The following is a 16,068-nucleotide window of genomic DNA, read 5'->3' on the forward strand; positions in this document are numbered from 1 at the left end:
AAACTATGTGACTTTGACTAAAATATGCCACATATGTATATATTCTCCTATAATTTTATTTGCTAATATTTGATAATCTGAGAGAGCTAATAATTGAAATGTTCATGTAAATTCATATGAATATTTAATGGTATTCATTCATCCATGTCCATTGATGTTACCAACTATCTATTGAACAACCTATATATTTAGTTATATTTTATTAATTTTATTTCATTTTACTTGTTTTTATTTTGCCATAATTCTGTCCTCACATAAGTTATAACCAATAAATGAGAAAGATCTGAAGATTTTCTAAACTGGTTTTTCTCTTAGGCTGCATATCGCAAACCTAAAATACAATGTCACAACGAAGACACTGATGTTGATAAAAGTAAAATAGAAAAGAATGTTTACCATCACCATAAGAAACCCTCAGATTGCCCTTTTAGAGATATCTCCAATCCCTCCTTCTCCCTATTTAATCTGGGAAACTACTATGTGCTCTTTATTTCTCTTTTATTGTTGCTTCACCCTTCTATGTTTTATTTTTTTTTTAATTTCATCGGGGCTCTTACAGCTCTTATCACAATTCATACATACATCATTGCATCAAGTACATTTGCACATAAGTTGCCATTATCATTTTCAAAACATTTTCTTTATACTTGAGCCCTTGGTATCAGCTCATCTCCCCCTCCTCCTGCCCTCGCTCCCTCTTTCCCTCCCTCATGGACCCTTGATAATTTGTAATTTCTCTTTTTTATGTCTCATACCAACTGCTGTCTCACTTCACCCACTTTTATGTTATCTATCCCCCTGGGAGGGAGGTTATATGTAGATCATTGTGATTGGTTCCCCCTTTCTCCTCCCACCTTCCCCTTCCCCTCCTGGTATTGCTACTCTCATTATTGGTGCTGAGGGGTTTATCAGTCCTGGATTCCTTGTGTTTTTAACTCTTCCTCTGTACCAGTGTACATGAACTCATCTAGCCAGATTTTTAAAGTAGAATTGGGGTTGGGGGGAATGCATTAAAGAGCTAGAGGAAAGTTGTGTGTTTCATCGGTGCTATACTGAACCTTGAATGGCTCATCTCTTCCTTGTGACCCTTCTGTGAGGCGATGTCCAATTGTCTACAGATGTGCTTTGGGTCTCCACTCTGCCCTCCCCTCATTCATATTGATATGAATTTTTGTTCTGGTCTTTGATGTCTGATACCTGATCCTATCAACACCTCATGATCACACAGGTTGGTGTCCTTCTTCCACGTGGGTTTTGTTGCTTCTGAGCTAGATGGCCGCTTGTTTTTCTTTGAGCCGTTAAGACCCCCAGATGCTATATCTTTTGGTAGCTGGGCACCAGAGCTTTCTTCACCACATTTGCTTTTGCACTCATTTTGTCTTCAGTGATGGTTTCAGGGAAGGTAAGCATCACAGAATTTCAGGTTATTAGAACCAAGTGTTCTTGCATTGAGGGAGTACTTGAGTGGAGGCCAATGTCTGTCAGCTGCCTTAATATTTAAATAAATGTGTACATAGATCTATTTCCCTATCATATATAAATACATTTGCATATGTGCATGCCTATATTTAGACTTCCATAAATGTCCTTTGCCTCCTTGTTCATCCCTCTATTTCCATGTACTTTCCTCTTGTCCCACTATCATGTTTGGTCTTCACTTGGATATCAGTAATTCCTCTTGGCCACATTGCCCTTGATGGAGCCCCTCCCGGCGTTCAATGCCCTCCTTGCTTTTGATTTTAGATCACTTGTTCCCTTGTCCCTGGATTTGTTGACACCCTCTGTTTTTCCCCTACCTCCATCTCCCCCTCTCCCGTGTCTCCCAGGAACACTCAGTACCACTGTTTTCTCCTCCGAATTGGATTGTTTATCCCATCTATTTTATCTAGATAGACATGCAGAGACAATAATAAGTGGAGAGAGAGAGAGAGCACAATACCAAATAACAGAAGAACACAAAAACTAACAACAACAACAAAACTGACAACAACAAAAAAGCCTATAAATAGTTCTGGGTCTGTTTGTTTACTTTTATGAGTGTTTGCCCATAGAGGCTGATTTCATGCCACACCCTGGCCCCAAAGTCTGTTTTTGGTATTCACCGGGGATTCATTGCTTTGCTCCCCTTTTTGCTCTGTTGCATGCCCATAGTCTTTCACCACGGTGTGGTGTAATCAGATCAGGAACAATCTCCGCACTATGCATCCAGTGCTGTGGGTTAGTGAGGGACATTGTGTCTTGTGGGGCCAACCCTATGGTCCTCTGATCTGAGAAGATGCACCCCTCTCCCTGAGTTGTAGCTTCAGTGCTGTCCTCTAAAGTGCATTCTTCTGGTGCTGGGGGTGAGAATTGGGTGGGGAGGGGGGCAAATAGTTGGGATTAGAGCTGTCTCCCCAGATGCTCTTTATTTCTAATAACATCATGTGCTACCTTTGAGTATTTTTTGGTAACATGTTTCACATTCAACTTGGTTTATATATCAATTGTTCATTTATTTTGATTGCACTAGATTTCCCCTTACTTTTCCAAACTTTTAAAGACTGCTAGAAAATTTAGGCTATTGAGATTGTGGTAATAATCCCTTTTAGAAAAATTAAGAATAGACTAGTCCCAAAAAGTTGAAGAGTAAAGATATCCCAAATGTTCAACTCTTCCAAGATGATACCATCTTGGAATTCTTCCAAGATATTATTTCATTCCATTCTCTCTCCCCATCAGCCTTTAGGATGTCTTTAATCAAAGCAGTCCATCAGGAATTCTAGACCATTCCAGACTGACATTCTGAGTGAGTTCAGGCAATTGTGATGGATCTCATTCAGTGTGTGTAGCAGACTCATCCACTTAACATTGGTATTTTAAGGAGGGCATTATTGTCCTTGTGCATTATGCCTTCTGACCTCTCAGAATTCGCATCTGTACTCATATGGAAATGCATTTAATTACCTCATCCTAACACTCCCCAAAGTCTTTTTTTAAAAGTAAAGACACTTTGGAAATACATTTATTGTTTTGAACAAATTAATCAAACACTTAATAGTCATTTGGAAATATTAAACATTTTGTGATTCCAAATACTAATGTCCACAGACTGCATCCTGGTACCTACATGCACCGACACCCACCCTCTTAAGTGTACCTTAACCACACACCCTGCCTCAGCTCTGAAGCCATTTCCAAAGACTAGACACTCGTCCCGGCAGAGGAGTTTTAACAATTACACAGAAATTATCCGCAAAGGGCTTGGTCCACCAGGTTTTCTTCTTCCAAAACCTCCAGGGCGGTGATGGCCACTCGGCAGCCCAGGGGGTTCCCGCCCTCGGTGGAGCCGCGCTCCCCAGGCCTGATGGTGAGCATCACCTCGTCATCACACAGCACCGCAGAGACAGGGTACAAGCCCCCGCAGAGGGCCTTGCCCAGAAGCACGATGTCTGGCCTCACGCATTCGTGGTCAACCGCCAGCCACCGGCCAGTCCGGGCCAGCCCCGTCTGTATTTCGTCAGCAATGAACAGAACCTGGTGCTGGGTGCAGAGTTGGCGCCTGCCCGCGAGGCAGCCCAGCTCGGGGATGATCACCCCCGTCACCCCCTCCACCATGAACGCGGCAACGTTGGGGTCCTGAAGAGCATGCTCCAGAGCTGGCAGGTCGTTGTAGGGAATGATTTTGAAACTTGGCATGAATGGTCCAAAGCCATCATAGCTGCTCGGGTCTGTGGAGCTGGAGATGGGGGACAACGTTCTTCCCCAGGAGTTGCCGGCTGCGAAGATGATCTTTGCTTTGTATTTCGGAATGCCCTTGACGGTGTAGCCCACTTAGGGGCCAGCTTGCAGGCGGTGTCCCCCATCTCCATGCCTGTGTTCATAGGCAGGAGTTTTTGGTAGTTGAAGAGCCTGGTGACATATTCTTCGGACTCGCCGAGCACTGTGTTGAAGAACGCGCTGAAGGTCAGGGTCAGTTTCTCGGCCTGGCTTTTCAGGGCATCCACGATCTTGGGGTGACAGTGCCCCTGGTTGACAGCGCTGTAGGCACTCAGGAAGTCAAAGTACTTCCTGCCTTCGACGTCCCAGGCGTAAACACCTTTGCCCTTCTCCAGGGCCACCGGCAGCGGGTGGTAGTTGTGTGCTCCGTATTTAGATTCCCGTTGGAAAATGTACTCGGGGGATGGAGGGCCCTGGACGTTTTTTTTAGTGGCCACGGACACGCCAGAGGCCACTGAAGAGTGAAGTCCCCGGCAAAGGAGGGTGGCCGCCTGTAGGCTGCGAGTTTGGAGAGCATCGTTGTGGCTCTGGTGGCAGGGCAAGCAGATCTGACAGCAGAGAGCAAACCAGACTCAGACGTCCACTCCTCCCCAAAGTCTTAATCCTTTGCAATATGAACTTATGCTAAAATATCTTCCAAATTTCATCATTTGTAAAATCCCAATTTGTAGCCACTGAATCACTTTGGAGCAAGCACTATCAATGATGCATCTTTGGACAGAATTCCTCCCCACTTATAAAACTAGGAAACCATTTATTTATACCCAAAGTGCAATGGTGATGCAGGCATAGGTACTACTTATGGACAAATTTATACTGAAAGTAGATAACTGAAGAAAATAGACTCACTATCTCAATATATTTTCAAAGCAAAGCAAACACGTTAGCTTGCAAGACCTGGGAATGATCTTTCATGTTCTGTTCTCTGGACTTGGAGTTTTCAGACCTTGCAACCTAATGCATGTTTGGTTTATCTACTTTTATATCTCAAATAACATTGACTGAAGACATGTCCTATACCAGTTGTACCACATTAACCTAACACAGAAAACCCATGCCAAAATGGGATCATAATCATAGGTATACTGTGTCTATATAGTCATCAACTGATTCTGACGCATAGTGACACTGTGAACTGCCTCATAGAGTTTCTAAGACTGCAGTTCATATGGGAGCAGATGACCACATCTTTTTCTTGTGAATTCTCTGTAGAGTTGTAACCATTGGTCTATTGGTTAGTGGCCAAGTGCTTAAACCACTATGCCATAAGAGGTACCTATTTTGGGAGGACCCAATTGAGACCTTCACAATTGAGGTTGAACAACAGAATGAGAAACAGGAGGAGATGTATTTGTAAGGGAGAGGTGTGTTTGTGTTTATATTTAAAGTAATGGGCTTCTGCATTTATGGGGGATGGATAAATTAATCTTAATTTCATAGGTTCAGCAGTCAGCAAGAAAAGTTACAAGCAGACTGTACTCTACTAGTTATGCCAAAATTGTCTTTAGACTAATTTTGGTGCATGACCAATTCCAGTAAACTTACCATCATAAAACACCACCCGGTTATTATCTCACAGCTTCTGCAGAAGACGTCATTAATACTCACAGACCCCACTCACCTTAAAGGGCCGGGTACCACACAGAGAGGAGAAAGCCAGGGACCAACTTAGAATGTGGGCAGGAGTGTCCACTGAAAAGGGACTCATGGAGAAAGAAGTTGAGTAAAGAGAAGAGGTTTCTTTAAAATATATATATTAGAACATACCCTAAAAAAACACAAATTTGTATAAGCTGGGTCGAAGCAGAGATAGTGCGAGATGGCCAAATTTGTAGGAACACGAGAACAACTCAAACAGAAAGACAAATGATAGGCTGAGATGGCGAGCATTTCATGAGAGCAGCGTGTCCTCAATGTCAGCAGGGATCACCAGTACTGACCTAAAGGTAATCCTCTGAGATCTTGCAAGGGCAGTTCTACCAAAGAATTATTCAAAGGGCCCAATCCAAACTGACTATTGAGGAAGGGAGGATTAAAAATAAAGAGCCTTTTATAAGCTTGCTAATTGTTATATGATCTATTACTTTAAAATCTGAATATTACAAGGAACTCTTGCTGTTAAAAATTCCTTTTTCATTCAAACCTCAAAAGATAGTATATCTCTCCCTTTTGAATGTTAAGGACAGATATATGTACAAAAATAATTTACTGGGGTCAATAATCAAGAGCTAGCAGCTATTTTAGGACAAAATAAATATTATAAAAAGACAAACCATCTGCCCCACAAATCACTACACATGCACACACACACACACACACACACACACACACACACACATACATACATGCTACACCACTGTCAGTTTGGGGAATTTGTTTAAAAATTAGGATGTCAGAAAAAGTTTACACAAGGAAAATAAGATCCTAGCTATCGGATTAGCGATTCCATCGATGTGTCAAATAATGAAGTTCATGTAATAAAAACAATGGTTCATCCAGAAATTTATTTTTATTTTCTTGTGTGTAGCTACTTAAAGAATTTAAAGACGAAGACTGGAATATGGGCAATATAGTGCACACGCTCACAAACAGGCGCTACCTGGAGAAGTGCATTGCCTATGCCGAGAGCCATGATCAGGTAAACGAGGCATTCATAAAAGGGATACAAATATGAGTGCATCACCATTATATGTATCTATCTTTATTTTAATAAGCAAATGCAATTATCTCATGCTTACTGTGATTAATAGTAACAAAATTTAAAATTGATTCTTCATATGAAATTAATCTTACTTGAAAATCATTTAAGAATTATTTTTCAAACAGAAAATGTAGTTTAAAACTACGCTAGAATGTTTATCCTGCCAAAACAGTAATTAATAATAGATTTTAAATTGCTGTTACTGTGTTATATGCTTTCCTTTTTCCTACTGATAAATATTGGTCTTCATGCAAGGTAATTTTAGCTCCTAGTGTTTATTTTCTTTTATACATTTCCTTTTCTTATTTTATTAATGTCTCAGGCTAACATTTTTAAGCATTGCCCATCCTATCTGCTGTCTGTTTTTCTGAATAAAGCTGTTCAAAACATTCTCATGTTCATTATTTTCACATTGCCCCTGGCTATTTTGTGCTATAATAATTTCAGTAGTTGAGACAGATAAAGTGGCCCACAATGCCTAAAAAAAGTTTGATTTGGCTTTTTATAGATATAGAAAGTTTGTTGATCCCTGAAGTACATACCAGCATAGAAAAGTGCCTTCTTTTAAACTTTTATAATAACAACGATAGTCATATACCACCTATTCCTTATTTGGGACCCCTGACCCTATATATCTCCATGATCCCACAGTATTTCTGGCTGGGTAACTCCCGTCTACTACTCAGGGCTTCAGAACCACTGTTCCGGTGTCTAACATGATATTTTCAGATAAACTCATTTTTGGATAATAAAATAAATGAGCAAATAAAATGATCAAACAGATTTATAGTTAAAAATGAAAGTTCTCTGAAACTTAAAATCATAAAGAAGCTAACGGATTGGTCCAATAAGGACTAGCTGAATGCCTGACACTCTGGGCCTTAATTAGTCTGCCTGTGGCTCAATTTCCAGCCAGTGTCTAGCCAGACATAGAGAGACGTATGTCTTCCTCAGAACCCGCCGCCAAAGGACATGAAAAGGGCAGCATTCACCCAGGGCCGAAGCGCAGGATCCCCGAGTGGATAGGTAGGAATGAAGGGTCAATGGTAAGTGCAGAAAGAAAATGCGGTTGACAATCAATGTCACCAAACCGTTTACTTTGTAAACTTTCACTCAGTCACACAGTATAAATAAAAACAAAGTAAAGCAACCCAGACTTGTTCCAAAGTGTGGGCATATTGTACTAAGCATCATTTGTAAGTCAGATGTAGATGAACAAAGAATTTTAGTGCCTTTTTTATTGCCAGCTATTGATATTGCAGGAGAACTTTGGCCTATGCCTTAGACTGGTTATGCCTTAGACTGCTAACAGCAGTTCCAACCAATCGACTGCTGAGGCGCAAGAAGAGGCATTCTACTCCCTTAGAGACGTACAGTCTTGGAAGCCCGCAGGACTAGTTCCACCCTGTCCTATAGGGTCGCTAGGAGTCAGAACTGACTCAAGGCAGTGAGTTCAGTGAGATTCATATAGCACATAGCTTTCAATTCTTTTAAATTAAATTTCTACAGGTTGTAAGTTGCTAGAAATGTAAAAGTTGAACCAATGACTGTAAATTAGGTTTTTCATGGAAAATACCAATTTTCCTATTAAGAATAAAAAAACTAAACCAAACATCGTAGCCTTTTTGCTTTTCTTAGGCAGTGGTGGAACTGCTGTAACATTTCTGCCTGTATGTGAAGTGAATATATAGTAATCCTTACATAATGACATAGTTATATATGAGCATGTATATTTTTATTATACAAGACCTTTCAGAACCTTCAGTCTTTTAAAAACATAGAAGAATGGTACAGTAAACTATTTTAAAAGTTCTCTTTAATATTTTCAAAATTATAACAAATGCTCATTCCACTTATAGAAAATGTGAGGCATCAGCTTAGAATTAGTGCTTATTTAGATATATTTCATGTGTTTTCCAGCAAAGTCTTATGGAAATAAAAATCAGCCCTGAACACAAGTTTGTCAAGCTCACGTTAACATAGACTGTAACTACTGGAAAATGCAGGTCACCTCACTGCCATCTCTTAGAGACCCTGTAGGACTGGGAAGAGCTGCCCTTGTGCATTTCCAAGACTAACTCTTTCTAGGAGTAGAAAGCCCCATCTTTCTCCTAAGGGAGTTTCTGGTGCTTTCAAGCTACTATCTTTGTGGCTCTCAGCCTAACACAATCAGGTACTTATTGTGAATTCATACATCTCTCCTACATTTTTTTCCCCATTCCAGGGAATTGTTTGTTACTCTAGTTTAAGCCACGACTGCTTAGTATCCATTGTTTGCATTTACCCACATACTTTTATTTCTTTTTTAAAAAATCATTTTATTGGGGGCTCGTACAATGCTTATCACAATCCATACATACATCCATTGTATATCAAGCACATTTGTTCATCCTTTGCCTTCATCATTCTCAAAACACTTGCTTTCTATTTAAACCCTTGGTACCTGCTCTTCATTTCCCCCCTCCCTCCCTGCTCCCCGCTCCCCGCTCCCTCATGAACCCTTCATAATTTATAAATTATTATTTTGTCATATCTTACACTGTCCGATGTCTCCCTTCACCCACTTCCCTGTTGTCTGTCCCCAAGGTTATTTATAGATCCTTATAATCAGTTCCAACTTTCTACCCCACCTTCACTTCACCCTCCCGTTATTGTCACTCTCACCCACTGGCCCTGAAAGGATCATCTGTCCTGAATTGCCTGTGTTCTCAGTTCCTGTCTGTACCAATGTACATCCTCTGGTCTAGCCGGATTTGTAAGGTAGAATGGGGATCATGATAGTGGGGAGGAGGAAGCATTTAAGAACTAGCGGAAGGTTGCTATACTGCACCCTGACTGGCTCATCTCCTCCCGCGACCCTCATATAAGGAAATGTCCAGTTGCCTACAGATGGGCTTTGGGTCCCCACTCTGCACTCCCCCTCATTTGCAATGATATGATTCTTTTTTGTTTTTTGATGCTTGATATCTGATCCCTCGACACCTCGTGGTCACACACTGGCTGGTGTGCTTCTTCTATGTGAGTTTTGTTGCTTCTGAGCTAGATGGCTGCTTGTTTCCCTTCAAGCCTTTAAGACCCCAGATGCTATGTCTTTTGATAGCTGGCCACCATCAGCTTTCTTCACCACATTTACTTAGCAGCTGCTTTGTCTTCATGTAGGGAAGGTGTGCGTCATGTAGGGAAGGTGTGTGTCATGGAATGCCAATTTAATAGAACAAAAGTGTTCTTGCATTGAGGAAGTACTTGAGTGGAGACGCAATGTCCATCTGCTGCCTTAATACTAAACTTATAAATATATGCATAGAGATCTATCCCCATCATCATATATAAATATATTTACATATGTACATGCTTGTATTTAGACCTCTATAAGTGCCCTTTGCCTCCTATTTCTTTCTTTTCCCACTATCATGCTCAGCCTTCATTTGGGTTTCAGTAATTTCTCTTGGTTACATTGCCCTCGATCATTTTTTTATCAGACCTCTCACTCCATCCTTGCCACTGATTTTGGACCACTTGTTGTTCTCTTGTCTCTGGGTTGGTCAATACCGCCTCCTTACCTCCGCGTCCCCCTCTCCCATGTCCCGCTGGAACCATCGGCACCAATGTTTTCTCCTCCAGACTGTTCATCTAGCTTATCTTATCTAGATAGACCTGTGATAATTTATAAGTTATTATTATTTTGTCATGTCTTACATCTTCGTTCACCCACTTTTCTGTTGTCTGTTCCCCAGGGAAGGGGTTATATGTAGTAGACCCTTGTAATTGATTCCCCCTTTTATTTCTGTAGGCCCTAGTCGGTGATAAGACACTGGCATTCTGGATGATGGATGCACAAATGTATACAAACATGAGTGTGCTGAGCCCCTTTACTCCAGTCATTGATCGTGGGATCCAGCTTCATAAGATGATTAGACTCATTACTCATGGACTCGGGGGTGAAGGTTATCTCAATTTTATGGGTAAGTATGAAATGAACACATGTCTAATCTATATTTAAAATTCTAACTACTATTATGTATGATATAAAGCATATGCTATATGTTGAATTTTGCATCAGATCTAAAATACAAAATCACACCCAGCCCACCTCATGAATGGAACTTTGGGTAGTGGTTGTGTGTTGGGCTGTGATCCAAAAGGTCAGCAATTCAAAACCACCTGCCACTCTGTGGAAGAAAGACAGGGCTTTCTACACCCCCAATGCGTTAGCTCTCCATGAGTCAGCATCCACTCAGTGGCAGTGAGCTTAAGTGAACTCAATAAAAATAAAACTCGTAACTTCATTTCTATAATACACTTTGAAGTATTAACTGACAAAGTATAGCAAATTATCCGATGGTTGTTATTCTAACATGATTTGATATATAGTCTGAGAGCTTACGTTTAAATTAATTTTTAAATTTGAAATGTATTATTATTATTTTGAATTAGTGATTCTCAACTTATCATAGTAGCTTTTACACATTTAAACAGAATATTTAAGTTGTTGGTTAAAATTAAATATAGCACATTTGATGTAATTGTATACCAATATTCTTTTTTTATAAATATGAAAACTGAGACCCTAGGAGCATAAGACAATAATTGCTTACGTTTAATAATAGGGAAAATATGAATTTTTTAAAGATCATTGATAAAATATAGAAAGAAACTGATTTTCCTGTTCTATTTGTTCAACAATAAACTTCTGAATCCTATTTTAAAAGATTTCACCTGCTTTAGATTAAACAGAGACAAAAAAAAATAAAATAGACAAAATGCCACTAATTTTCTACACTGAAATCCTGAGGGCTGTAGAGAAATTCATTCTGGCTTAGATGTTTTCATTAGGAATCATGGATTGGACTTTTGAAAGTGTCTAAAGGTAGTATTGCTTACTATTTCCAAGTTAGGAACCCAGTGTTATGAAACCATACACCAGATTTTACCAATAACATATAATTTGTCATGTCCTTCTCATCTAGGGGTCAATAAAATGTGTTGAAATATCTGGGTACCTTCCTGGCCGCTAGAAGACTCCACTGTGTTAGGCAGGCATCATGTCATGTTTCCTGGCTGGATTTTACAAGCATTTAATCTATAAATCAGTCAGTTCCTTAAAAGGCAGTTGGTCCAACCTAACTTACAGAATTCTATTCATAAAGGTGGAGCTCCCAGCAAGTCCTTGGTTACACAATCTACTGAAGCATATCTTGTTAAAATAGATGCAGAATGTGACCTACTTTAAATAATTTGTTATAAGAATGCATGAACAAGAATTCATAAATAACGCATCAAAGCTATTGCTGCCTTCTCAATCCTAACTCAAGTGTAACTCCGAGTATAGCTGCCCCATTGGGTTTCCTAGAGAGATGACAGACAGGGTTTATGAGAGCAGAATGCAGCGTCTTTCTCCCATGGAGGCACTGTGCATGCTAACCAGTCAAGTTTCCAAGAATGCATAAGAAGCTTTGAATGCTGGAGGTGAGGGAGCAACTGAAAAACATTTCATATTGTGTACAAAAGGAGTGTTTGTTAACAAATAAGAGAAGAACAAATGGTTTCATTAAATATCTGGGAAATAAAATAGTGTTGGACGGAAATCAGCCATAGAGGAATGCTAAGGCAACGTGCTCCCATGAGAGTTGACATGTGTAGGAGCCCTCAGCAGCTCTCCCCTCTGCCTTAGAGGGCGTGGGGATCAGCATGGACTGCACAGTGATGGGCTGGTCGGTTGATTGTAGAGAATGTATGGAACTCATCATGCTCTAATCCATCCGTTTCTGCACACAGCATTTAGTAACATTGGTTGGGTTCTTTGAGCTGTGCAAATATGTACACCCTCCTTCTTTACAGTGTTCCCTCCTCACTCTCAGAACTCAGACCCTCCCTAAGATTCCTATACAGTTGCTGGGGATCGTGCTATAGCAAGCCACTTTCTCAATGAGCAGACCTTCCTCTGATTTGAATTTTAATGTAGCATATCAGATTAGGCATGTCTCAAACTATAAATGATTCTGGTTTCTCGTTTTAAAAATTACTGAAGTATCATACCGGCTGCTCAGCAGAAAAAAGATGAAATTGTCTGCTCTCATACAGATTTACAGCTTCAACCCACTCCCCAAGGACACTTCTCCTCTATCCTACAGAGTTACTAGGAATTGTAATTGACTCCGGGGCTGTGAGTTTCATTTTATTTTGAAAGTATTTTTAAAAGATGGAGGTTAGTGACATAGTTGTGCTGCTGACTACAAGGTTAGTGGTTAAAACCCACCAGCCACTCTGTGAGAGAAAGATGAGGCTGTCTTTGCTTATATGGATGGTCTCTAAAACCTTTGGGCCACTTCTGCCCTGGCAGATAAAATGTCTATAAGTCAGGATGACTTTTACAGCAGTGGGTTTGGTTTTCAGTGTGAAATTTGGACAAGATTGGTAGTCTGAATACTGGTGGTGCCTACAATGGGAAAAATGTTTAAAACTTGGCTAGAGGTAACTTAGATGATGGGTTGGTGATCTTATCTGAATAGTAAGCCATCAGGATCAATTCAAGGGCACCTCAATTCAAACTTTTAAACACAGATTTCATAAATATTAGAATGATTTAAAAATATTTCCTTCTAGTGATATTTATGCTACTTTAATTTATAAGATGGCTGCCTAGCCAACTGACTGAAATAAATCCATATTGGTGCTGATTGCAAAGAAAGGAGATATAACAATATGCAGAAATTATCTAATAATATTGATACTATCACATTCAAATAAAATTTTACTGGAGATAATTAAAAAATAGTTGCAGCAACACATTGACAAAGAACTGCCTGCAATTCAAGCTGGATTCACAAGAGGATATGAAATGATTAATATCATGGCTTACATCAAATAACTCTAAACTGAAAGTAGAGGATACCAGGAAGTCGCTTACCTGTTTAATTGACTGTACAAAGTCATTTGACTGTGAATCATAAAAAAAACACGCCTAACTTTGTGAAATGTGACCACTCCAGAGCACTGCATTGTACTCATAGGGAAACTGTACAAAAGCAGAGTCAGTTACTTGTTGTTTAGAATAAATAAGGGGGTACTACATCTTGTAAAATCAGGGAAGGTATGCATCAGGGATGTGCATTTCCACCATATTTATCTATTCTGCATGTTGAACAAATAATCTGAGGATCTAGATGATATGCAGAGCAATGCTACGCCAGGAATAAAGGAAGGCTCATTAACATTCGTCATATGTAGATAATGCAACTTTTTTGCTGAAAGTCACAAGGGCTTAAAGGAATTACTGATGAAAAGACTATAATTTGCAGTATTGATTACACCTAACAAAGAAAACAAAAATTTAACAACTTCACCAGTGCACATGTTATATAGAGGAAAAAATAAGTGTTAAGGATTTCACTTTACATCGATCCATAATCTACATCGGTGGAAGCTGCAGTCAAGAAACCAAACAACATATTACACGGGGCAATTCTACTACAAATGACCTCTTTAGAGCAGGAATGGTGGAGAGCATCCTTCCCCTGCACTCCTATAAGGTCTGTGAAATCATCAGTACCAGCTAACATCACACGCCTGACCAAAGAGGCAGTTCCAGCCATCACATTAGGGGTGGGTTAATTAAATGTTTGACCAATATGGTTTATGAGTAATGTGATACGTATCTGTATGACCTTTCATTGAAAAAAGGTTTCCCACCCCTGTTCTAAAGGGTTAAAACAAAAATACCACTGTGAAGACTAAGGTGCACCTGACCAAAACGTAGTATTTTCCGTCATCTCATGAGCATAGGAAATCTGGAAAGTGAACAAAGAACTGATGTTTCTGAATTACAGTGTTTGCAGTTTACTCCGGAAGAAGGAACAGTTCTGTCTTGGAAGAAGTACAGGTAGAATATTCCTGAGAAACGATGCTGTGAAATTTTCTCACGTACTTTAGACCTGTTACCAGGAATGACGAAAGAGGAAGACTTTCAACAGAATCGAAGACCTCAATAAAAGAGATGCAAAAGAGTCCTAAACAATCGGCTCAGACCTTCCGTGACTCAGGGCAGGGCAGTGTTCCTTCTACGTGCGTGGGTCACCGTGAGCCTAATCTGACTCCAAGTCTGTGTGAATGGTATCATAGGTGTGTCCATCCTTCCCTGCAAATACTTGATCATGTACGGCACATCATGTGTACGAGGAATCCCTGTAAGTCTATGAGAGCAATCAGCCTGCTAGTCATCTATCAGCCTGATAGACACAGTGTGAGTTCTGGGATCAGAACTAAAGATCAAGAGACTTTCAGCAAGCCGTGCCACTCCTATAACTTATAAAATCCTGGAAAATAAAAATATGTGTTTGGAAGCTTGTATGCTTATTATTTAAAACTTTGATGCCATGCTTAATTAGAACATTCATAGGGAAACCACCTAGTCATTCTTATATTTGATTTTTTAAATCCATGTAGTTTTTTGTTTTATGAAATAAACAGAAACAAATAAAAATGATAAGTATTCGATTTCTAAGATGGGATTTTAAAAGCAGCTATCGTTTGTTAAGTGCTTTCTAATGTGGTATATACGAATGGTGGAGAGTCCACTTACTCTCTGAGAGCCCCAGGTTCCCTTTAAGCCTGGTAAGTTTAAGTTCTGGCAAGTAGAATACAAGTGTTAGTTATTTATATACAAATGCTTATGTTACCAGACACCATACTTTAAAAGTGGAAGTTCAGTAAAAAGCGAGGAATACCTTCAAGGCAATGATCTAGCACAGTAGCTGCAACAAACAACAATTGTGAGTAGGATGCAGGGCCAGGCAGTGTTTCATTCTGTAGCACATTGGGTCATTATGAGTCAGGAGCAGAGACACAGCACCCAATAGCAGTAAGTCAGGACATGCTTGTAAAACGACAGGGCGTACATAGCTCTGTTCCTTTGCTCCATTAACTAGAGTACATTATCACAGGATGACAGAACAATTATGTAAAATATGTATTAATTAGCATTTAAATAATGCTATCTATTACTTTTATGATTTTAATACCTTCTGAATAGTATTATTTTGCAGCTTACCTGCCCTGTTATCCTAGTTTTGAAAACCATAAAACAAAGCCCACTGGCTTGGAATCAATTCCAATGCAGAGCGACCATATATAGAGTTTCCGAGACTAAATCTTTCATTTCAAATTTCTTCTGCAGAGCAGCTGGTAGATTTTAATCACCAATCTTGCAGCTAGCAGTTCAATGCTTACCCAACAGCATCACCAGTAAGATTCATTTTCAATAACCTACATTTTAAATTGCTTTTTAAAAATATTTACTTGCTGTGTATCTTTATTAGTGGGGTTACTATTAATTAGTGCCCTCCAGACATTAAACATTCATTTTCATATATGATTATGAATGCCCCAGAAAACCAGTAAGCGAATTGAGATAACATTCTACATTTGGCATAGCTTTTTTTTCTAGAACCAGTTACATGCAATTATTCTAGTATCCCTTTTAGAAATCAGTATTCGACTCCTTTAACAATGCATGTTCATAATCACTGGGAAAATACTAAAAGGAGACCCGGTGGCATAGTCATTATATGTTTGGCTGCTAACTGCGTTCCACAGTTTAAAACCACCAGCTACTC

The 16,068-nt window shown here is 39.6% G+C and overlaps 1 protein-coding gene and 1 pseudogene across 1 annotated transcript in view; one reads left to right on the top strand and one right to left on the bottom strand.

Moving 5' to 3' along the window:
• GBE1 (1,4-alpha-glucan branching enzyme 1) overlaps positions 1 to 16,068 on the top strand; it is a 394,057-nt gene that overhangs the window by 294,919 nt on the left and 83,070 nt on the right. The window contains exons 11-12 of the mRNA XM_075542452.1: positions 6,284 to 6,394; positions 10,248 to 10,419. Coding sequence (XP_075398567.1) covers positions 6,284 to 6,394; positions 10,248 to 10,419 — 283 coding nt within the window. The remainder of the gene's footprint in view (positions 1 to 6,283; positions 6,395 to 10,247; positions 10,420 to 16,068) is intronic.
• LOC142439019 (ornithine aminotransferase, mitochondrial pseudogene) lies at positions 3,226 to 4,273 on the bottom strand (annotated as a pseudogene).

This window comes from Tenrec ecaudatus, chromosome 2, assembly GCF_050624435.1.
Source record: "Tenrec ecaudatus isolate mTenEca1 chromosome 2, mTenEca1.hap1, whole genome shotgun sequence".
Lineage (NCBI taxonomy): Eukaryota > Metazoa > Chordata > Mammalia > Afrosoricida > Tenrecidae > Tenrec > Tenrec ecaudatus.